This window comes from Brassica napus, chromosome A1 (assembly GCF_020379485.1).
Source record: "Brassica napus cultivar Da-Ae chromosome A1, Da-Ae, whole genome shotgun sequence".
NCBI classification, from domain to species: domain Eukaryota; kingdom Viridiplantae; phylum Streptophyta; class Magnoliopsida; order Brassicales; family Brassicaceae; genus Brassica; species Brassica napus.
Window position 1 is genome coordinate 18,154,182 of NC_063434.1, and position 9,744 is coordinate 18,163,925.

Sequence of the window (9,744 nt, forward strand, 5' to 3'; positions counted from 1 at the left end):
TAAATTAAAAATATATTTTATTTTACCGTATATTTTTTTAGAAATTTGACTTTCACATTGTTTTTATTATATTACTTGATTTATATTTTTATGTTTCATAGAATTTATATGTGGTTTCTTATATAATTTTACTAAATATATCAAAATATATTGAAATGTTAAGAAAAAATATAGGTATTTTCAATGGAAATATAAAACCAACAATATAACGTTTAGTTTGTATTTATATGAAATGTATCTTACAATATGTTTAGTTATCGATTCAGAATACTGAAAATATATGGGCTCGAGAACTATTTTTCTGCAGCATTTAAAATGAAGAGTTTTGACTGTTGATGGTTACTCTGAGTTTGGCTAATCTATTGATTTACTAAATGTACTTTACTTAACCTGCTATTGATATATAAGCTTGTATATGATACTACATTTGTTTAGCTTAAAAGAAGTGCATTATGATACTGTTTACTTTACAGTCAGGAAAAGGAAGTGCAACCAAACAACCTCAAAGGATATGGGGAACGGCTAATGCAAAGGTGGATGAATGGGTGAAGACTACAGTTATAACTTCATTAACAAATTGATGTTGAGCTTTTTGTTATCACATACAAGTTGGGAACGTCCAATTGACGGTATGGTGAAGTGCAACTATGATACTGCTTCCAATACTAACTATGGATGGGTTTTACGGGATCGTCTTGACTGAGGTCATCTCTTTTAGGGATGGCATGACCGAATTTAGAGGCAGAAGCAATGGTACCAAGCACATGCTTATGAGATCTTGGATGTAAGCAACAATATCAAATGGTGGGCTTCGAAAAATAGTTTACATAATTCATTTGTCTTGCTTTTTGTTCTCTCAATCACATAGGACATGATAGCATATCTGCACCATATATTTTTTTCAGATTATCATCTATCATAAATCAAGTTAACAAAACAAATCGATGGGCCATATAGACCTATTAGTTTTCAGTCGTAATAATATTATAATTTTTTTTTATTTTTAAATTATGTATTGTAAGAAATTAAACATGGCTGATTTGAATATAAGTATTAAAACTAAAGTTTCGTTTAATAATATTAGAAATTTGAAATTCTATCATTATTTAAGTTTTATATTCTAATATTTTTAACATTATTTTTATAATATACTTTTGTATACAATCACAAACCATTTGACATCTTTAATCTTGAATGAGACCATCTTCTCTTTTTTTTGGACAAATAGACCATCTTCTCTCTATTTCCAAGTTTAATCTTGCAAAATTCACCTATATCAAATAATGTACACTTCTTCTATGGCGAAGCTGTTACTGTTACTATTAACTACATGGAATTGATTTAGTGAAAAAAACTAATGGAATCATTAATTTGATTTGTCACAAAAAGTCAGTGCATCATATAGTTTTTGAGATTCAAATAATATACAAACATATGAAATAAATTACTCCAAATTGTTATAAAATAAATAGTAACGTGTTAACTAAAAGATAACTTAAATTATATCCCCAAACTAAAACTGAATTTATACTCTCAAAATTTTAGTGATACAATTAATTAAAAATAAATCAAACTATTAATTAAAACAGTTTGTTTTATGGGGCTTGAGAGGAGTAACAATTTTGGAACAAAAGAAAAATCAAGTTATTGTTTATTTTAATATTTGATGATTACAAGTGTTTTGGATCAAAAAAGTTCAAATACTATGACAATAATATTTTTCATATATTAAATTAGTGTACAGATTAATAATTAACACTACTTTAAATAAGAACTGATTAGAAAAAGTTACAAAAATTTAATATGAGACAAAATAATGAAAACAATGCGAAGTTCTTCAATTCAAGAAATTGCAATGAAAAAAATTAAAGTTATCATCTGTTTTATTATCTTTTATATTCTATGATTTATAAGAGAAATACTATAAAAATTCCAAATATAAAAATACTATAAAATTTATAATACACACAATCCGCGCGTAGCGCGGACAAAAGGATCTAGTGAATATAAAAAAATCTTAAAATTTAATCCCCACATAATAAGAAAATCACATACGATTTAGTGCTGCTATATAATCCCTATATATTATATTCTTACTTCGTTAATATATGTAAAATAATATTCATCTTTTCCCTGAACAACTACAAAACAGACAAATATAGTACTATCACTAACTGATACCAAATGGATCAACAAATCCTTAACAATTTATTAGTCAACAAAACGTACGAACCCGGCGCCCTATTAAACTTAGAAAACAGAGCCGAATAAATGCAGTGTAACTAAGTTAAGATACATACAATGATGCATTTTTTTTTGTAGGAAGGCTCTGTGATGAATAAATTTTGGGAGAATTGATGAACTAGCCAATTTCTGAGTCAATATTAAGTATAAAGACATGATTTTGACGTTATTAAATCAGTAACATTATACAAACATTTAGTCTGGTTATGCCCTTGACGTTTCCAAGTAACAAGTTACAGAGAGAGATAATGGATGATGTATATAATACACATATGGATAGGATAAAAGCTCCACTATTCACAATTGAATCACATAAGAATACCAACGTCACGCATTTATTTACCGCATATGGTACATATGCCCCGAGTGTTCTATTCCATATCACTGAAGTAGTATAGTGTTGTAACCCGACCTTCAACCCCTAAATACTAACCATACGCCAACCCCAATCCCTAGATACTAAAATTTATCCAAATCCTGCCTCAACCCCTAAATACTAACCCTAAACCCTAATCAGTAAACCTTAAACCCAAATATAAACCATAACACCAAAATATAAACCCTAAACCCATACAGAATAGAACGAAATAAATAACATAATACATATTGGTAAAATTATGAAATATCCATGATTGCATGGAAGAAGTTAATGCTCACTCCAACCATACTCTTTCACCTTCTAAATATTAAACCCTACCCAAATATAAACTCTAAACTCAAATATAAAAATTCAAAACTACATAATATTATGTAATATTAAACTATTCAATATAGATCATAGCACGATTTTTACATGTTCAAAGCATGTAACGACAGTTAGAACTTAAGAAAATACAAACTATATTTATAAACATAGTAGAGCGCTTTTCAAATGGAATGAAACATTGTAAAATAGTATAGAACAAAATATATCGCATTACATATTACGTCTATGTAAAATAGAACAAGAATCTGTCAATGGAATAGTACACCAATTTATTCAACTTCATGCGTATGTATTATGTCTTTGTCGTCCTTGTTTTGCAACCTGTAGAGAAGACCGGAGAAGAATTCTATTTACTTTCCCCAAAATTTATTATTAAAAGTTATCTTAGAATTATGTGTGAATACTAGATGTCCATGATTTACTTTTGAAATGATTAATTATTTATTATAAATTATTTTCTCAACCGGTTGCTTTAGGGGGTAGAAATGTATTATTATATAAAATACACATTGTATTCTAACTATTTAGCTGTTAATAAGTTAGTGAATTATTAAAAAAATTCACGTATATGGTGCAATTTCCATAAATTTTTACATTCATTCAAAAAAAATTTTCTGTCACCACAAGTTTCCTAAAAAACAATTTTATTTGGTTATTCAACACCATCCAAAATATAGAACAGGTGTCAAATAATAAAAGGCCAGCCAATAAAAGCTCGCCACGTATAAAACCCTTTTGACAAACACAAGTTGAGAGTAGACTCGTCTCTCTCTCAGACTCTGACCGGAGCTTGACCTGGCAGTGATTCTCGGCGTTAAACCCATCAGAATCTTCCTCTTTTGGCTCTGATTCTGCTGATAAATTTGCTTCCGGGTACAATCACTTTCATATTCAACCTCGTTTTAAAAAAAAAAAAAATTTCGCCGTTGATTTTTACTGTAAAGACACATACAGAGAGCCTACTATGTCTCTTTGCAGGTTTTGTATCATAGAAGGACCTGAACAAGACTTTGCCAGAGACTGCCAAAAGAACAGGGCCCTTGGCATCATCAACGAAGAGCAAGACAAAGACTAACCTAATTTCCCATCTTTTATCCCTTTCTTGCCTCCATTGGTGAGTTTCCCATTACAATAAAAAGTGGAATCCTTATGCTTGCTTCAATTTTGTCTGAGATACACGAAGTAAATTGGTTTGTAGGCAAATAAAATAATTAAGTTTTAATATCTTCGGGCACTATGTGAAAATTTGATACGTGTTGGACCCAATTTTAGTCAACTAGGTAATTGGGCCTAAATGGTTGGGCCATGCAATCAACGAAGAAGCCCGACTCCGACGAGCAGGAAGATATCGTTTCAACAAGCCGAAGATCGCGGAGCGATTGCAGAGATCGCGGAGCGATTGCAGAGATCGCGGAGTCAACCCGCTATAAGAAGAGATCGAGAGACACAGAAAGGGACACGTTGAAAACCCTAGAGAGAGCTACACCCAAACATCGACCTTGTTTTCACCTAGCTTTAAGTCTTTTGTTTTGTCGATCTCATTAATAACATTCGATCTTATTTCATTCTTTGTATTCGATCTTATTCATCAATAAAATCCATCTTTGCCTACCGGAATCTGATTACATCGCTTTGTTCTGAAGATATTGTTGCCTACATCATCTTTTCCCTAGATTAAACTCTCGATCACTATCAAATACTTAGTGTATATTTAAGGATCTACAATACGTAAATAGTTATTTCCCCCTAAAACATTTTAAACATAATGAAATATAGAGATTGTTAACATATAAAACTTTATAATAAACCGATGTTTCTTATTCCTTGTTTTACACAAGCCTGAATTGATTATGAGAGGTTACAAAGGAGGAGGAGGAGGAGGAGCCAGCTGGATCCTTGGATGTAGCCGAGCGAGATGAAAGAGTTAGCTTATATGTTGTCAATGTCTTGTGATACTTAACTCTCTTTTCCTTTCGTGATCCTGGTCCTGAGCACTTATACTCTCCATAGAACACCGTTCTGCTCATGCATCCGTGTAAATTTACATATAAATATATTTGTTGACATACCGTTTTGTTAGTGCATCATATAATATAATAAAATGGTTTTTGATTACGTACTTGTCACGCTCTGTTTGGGTGTTTCAATGCCATCCAGACGGGTTAACAACACTTGACATGTCAGTGTATGCGTAAACGACCTTGGGGTGGCTCATCCATGCTCGACCCAAGTAAATCCCAGTTCCAGTCCCTGTAACTTTGCAGTGCACGAATGAGTACCCGCTTTTCTCTTCCGTGCTTTTTCCGGCATGAGCTGTGATCACTCTTAGTCCATCTCTCACAACGTTTAGTTGCGTACTCTTTTCATGCATCAACCAAAAAGAAGGATTTTAGTTAGAAATCATCACGAAAACATGCATGTATACAAGAGTTTAGGTCTTAGGTACGTACGACGTATAAAGAGCGTACGAGGTATAAAGAGCGTCCGCTCCCAAAGATGAAATCAAATGTCCCTTCGATGTAACAGTCTTTGAAGAAATGGTTTCCAGTGTCGTCACAAATCGTGTCTTGATAACCATAGAGTTTACAGTTATAGAAAGCTGCTTTGTTGCCAGAGATTCTCATAGATAAAGCTTGCTCCTTTCCTTTTTCCATCCGGCATTGGAGCAGAATTCTACCAATTTTTTTAAATGTTATATAGACATCTTTTTTGTTACAATGATGAATCTAGGGTTTATTACATAGGCTACCTAAATTCATATCAATAAGTTTTTAAGATGAAAATATACCTTGACAATGATGTTTATGGCCATGAAGTAGTCGGACAAGACAATGAGAGTTGCGCTATCGACTGTTCCGTATTCGACTGCCATACCGTCGAATGTCAACACGGGCATTGCATTTGGATTACCGTACAATGTGATGAAAGGCTTGTTTCTATCGATTGTAACCTTCTCTTTGTATTCACCGTGACCTAACTTGATGATCACGCGTTCCTTGTTCCCTACGGGTACACTATTTATCGCCTCGGTTAATGTCTTGAAATCGCCTCTTCCATTTTGTCTCACATGCATTTATAGATACACCAAAATTATTCTCATGAATAAAACCCATGTTTAATTATGAGAAAATGTCTTAGATAGCACTAAATCAAGTTTTTGTTCCAAAACTAGCACTCAAAGGTCCAAAATCACAAAAATAAGTTTCATTAAAGGGGATCATTTACCCTTATGCCCTCTCCTTAGATTAATTAAAAAAAAATCGAAAATTTAATCGTCGGAAACAATCCCATCGTGTTCATCTTCCTCGTCCTTCACCTACGACGGATTACCATTGCTCCGCCATGTTTCTTTCCGTCGTCATCAGATATACCGTCTTCAGGTCAGCACATCCGTCGTCATCAGATTCGTTGTGGCTGTCATCAGTTTTGTCGTTGTTGTCCCCGAGCTATGGATGCTGGTGTAAAGTTACATGACACAGACTTTAGATTGCAGATATTAGCTTTGTGGTGATGTATCTAGAAGTCGTGCCTCCGATCGGGTTCGTCCTCTCTCTCGTTTCCCTCTTATCTCCAAATCGTTTTGCAATGTCTTGTGTAGAGAATTATAAATCCGAATCACTGAGATATTTATTCTCTAGGTATAAATCGTGTGTTCGTTCACCGATCAGATGATTGTGGTTTTTGTAAATGTTTGACAGATAAATAAAAGAGGAGAATCAGTGGAAGATAAGATTAACAAGCTTGATGTTGAGCTCTGCAAATACAGAGAGCAGATTCAAAAGACACGATCTGGTCCTGTTCAACAAGCTCTCAAAGCTTGTGCTATGAGGCTTCTCAAGCAGAAGAAAATGTAAGGGATTCATTAGGTTTACAGCTAGCTCTGTTCATTAGCTATTGTTGATCAATTACATTACTTTCTTATCAGGTATGAAGGACAACGCGACATGCTTTATAATCAGACATTCAATCTTGATCAAGTCTCTTTCGCTGCTGAACGTCTCAAAGATGCTCAACAAACTGTAATGCATATCTCTCTTTGTTTCTAAGCTATTGTCCACGCCTGTGGATGTGGCTAGGTCATATATGCAAGCTCGTCTGCCATGTCGATCTCCGTCTGTGAACAATTCAGAGTTTTGGTCACCATCATCAGCAGGGACGCAACTTCTTAAGGAAGGAACACCATTTCTTATAATTCTGGAAACTTATCCTCTTCCAAGGTACATCAGAAAGGTTTCTAATATATTATGCATTGCAGTGCAAACTTTTGTGTGATGCTAATTCCAGTTTTCCAATAGAAAGTTTGCATACCAGCATGTTTACAAGACAATGAGCAACTTTGTCTGACCTTTGGAATCTATCTCAAGGATCGAGCCAATGCCTCCGCGACTTCATGGAAAAATTCAAAGCAGTCGCGTCGAAGGTGCAAGTCCCCGACAGCGTTGCTGTCGACGCATTGATGAATACTCTCTACTTCAAGTCCTTGTTTCGCGAGGACCTTTACAGAAATTCTACCACTTCGCTCCAGGATGCTATCGCCAGGTCAAACAACTTCATCCGGATGGAAGAAGATACATCGGCGATACTCAAGAAACTGAACACGGCAACCAAACCGGCAACCACCCCCAAAGCTCCCGAGGCACGCCAAGAACCCCGTCAGCACGCCTCAGGCAATAAGCCTAACCAGCCGAAGAGTTTCGTCTATGTGGTCGAAGATAAAAACCCGTCTTCACAGCCGATTGTCGTCGTGCGTGAAAAAGGTTGGAACGTCTGGGAAAACGACGAGAAGCCGCAAACCTCTTCGAACCTGTGGTGCAGCTTCCATGAATCTAAAGCGCATGATACGAGGAGTTGCAGGCATCTGGTCGATGGCCTTTTCTCATCTTACGAAAAAGGGACATCCAACGTCGAGCTGCCCAAGCCTAGGCCAAACAGGACCAAGAGCTGGAGCAAAAGCAAAGAAAAGAAAGCTCACAAGAATCAGGATAAGTCTGGAACTCGGCCAAAGCATACTGAGGATGACAAGCCAGAAGAGCAAGAAGAAGACGATGGCGACGCACAAGTCGACGAAGAGCAACCGCGTAATCGTCGACGCATCCAAGTCATCCTCGCACGACCAAGTTCCTCCTCAGATGAAGAAGAGGACAAACAAGTCCATGACTCGCACGAGCATTCCAGTAAGCGACCAAACGAGAGCGTCAGATCAGAAGGGGCAAACGACTTAAGAAACAAGCTCAGAAGAAAGTCGCAGACAGCTGATCGTACATACGACTCACACGGTGAACTCCGCTCAATCGTCAAAAAATCCAAGGTTAGGAAAATCGAGGACTTGAGTGCTCGATCCCTCCTCAGGCCACGAGTCATCGATCTTCGTGATAAGCTCAACTCGAAGTCAGAAGATCTCAGGATCAAGCTCAATCGATCAAAAAATTCAGACTTACGACGAAGACTCGAGGAGGCAAAGTCCAAAAATGACGACATACACAAATCTGTTGTCAAAGACTCACCCGTTGTCGAGAACTCGCCCATTATCGAAGACTCGCCTAGCGACTTGAGAACTCGATTGAGAAACAAACGAGTCGTCGAGTCGAATTTCTTAAACGTAATCATGGGTGGCTCACCTCCTTGCGGCGATTCTGTCCGGTCAGTGAAGGACCATCGACGACGGGCAATAACCTCAAAGAAATGGCCATCGAAACCTGAGGATGATTCCTCAATCACTTTCTCACCAGACGATGCCATCGGCGTCCACCTACCTCATAGCGACCCACTACTAGTCGAAGTGGGAATCGCGAAGTGTGACGTCGCTAAAGTTTTGATCGACACGGGCAGTTCAGTCGATTTGATCTTTCGAGATACGCTCGATAAGATGGGAGTCGACTTGCGCGACATGAAACCATCATCTCGCTCCCTTACGGGATTCAACGGAGCTTCTGAGACAATGATCGGGATAATCAAACTCCCCGTCTATGCATGCGGAGTGACGCGCACAGTCAAGTTCTCAGTCATCCGAACGAGAGCTCCTTACAACGCGATCCTCGGAACCCCCTGGTTACATTCTGTTAAGGCAGTGTCTTCGACGTACCATCAGTGCGTGAAATTTCCAGGACCAAACGGTCAGGTGCAGACGCTTCGCGGAGACCAGCAGGCTGCTCGCGATCTACTCATCGCAATGGTGAAGATGCAACAATCGACTCCCCGCATCAACGCGGTAGCAAAGAAAATCCAACCACAAAAAGACGAGATCCTAGAAGTCACCATCGACGACTCTGACAAGAACAAAGTAGTTCGAGTCGGAGCCTTCCTCAACGAAGAGATGCAACGTGCAATCGTTGACTTTCTCAAGAAGAACGCATCAACGTTCGCATGGGCGACATCGGATATGAAAGGAATAAACCCCGCCATCACATCCCACGAGCTGAATGTCGATCCAACCATCAAGCCCATTCGCCAGAAGAGACGCAAGCTCGGCCACGACCGAAGCAAAGCCGTCAACGAAGAAGTTGAGCGACTCCTCGCGGCCGGCTCAATCACCGAGGTACGATACCCTGAGTGGCTAGCTAACCCGGTCGTCGTCAAGAAGAAGAACAAAAAGTGGTGCGTCTGCGTTTACTTTACCGATCTGAACAAGGCTTGCCCAAAAGACAGTTACCCGCTTCCGCATATCGACAGACTCGTCGAGTCGACAGCCGGAAACGAGCTCCTAACTTTCATGGACGCATTCTCGGGCTACAATCAGATCATGATGCATCCAGATGATCAGGAGAAGACAGCGTTCATCACCGATAGAGGAACAT

At 37.8% G+C, this 9,744-nt stretch overlaps 2 protein-coding genes across 2 annotated transcripts; one reads left to right on the forward strand and one right to left on the reverse strand.

The window, feature by feature from the left end:
- Positions 1-5,093: 5,093 nt before the first annotated feature.
- LOC106427567 (putative pectinesterase 63) lies at positions 5,094-6,023 on the reverse strand. The gene is made up of 3 exons (XM_048781497.1): positions 5,739-6,023; positions 5,419-5,589; positions 5,094-5,309 (listed from the first exon to the last, which is right to left on the reverse strand). The coding sequence occupies exons 1-3, from the start codon at positions 6,021-6,023 to the stop codon at positions 5,094-5,096; spliced, it is 672 nt and encodes a 223-aa protein (XP_048637454.1).
- Positions 6,024-6,398: 375 nt separating this feature from the next.
- Positions 6,399-7,119, forward strand: LOC111214464 (vacuolar protein sorting-associated protein 60.1-like). The gene is made up of 4 exons (XM_022717348.1): positions 6,399-6,410; positions 6,649-6,800; positions 6,876-6,969; positions 7,027-7,119. Exons 1-4 carry the CDS (start codon positions 6,399-6,401, stop codon positions 7,117-7,119), a joined length of 351 nt encoding a protein of 116 aa, XP_022573069.1.
- Positions 7,120-9,744: the final 2,625 nt, after the last annotated feature.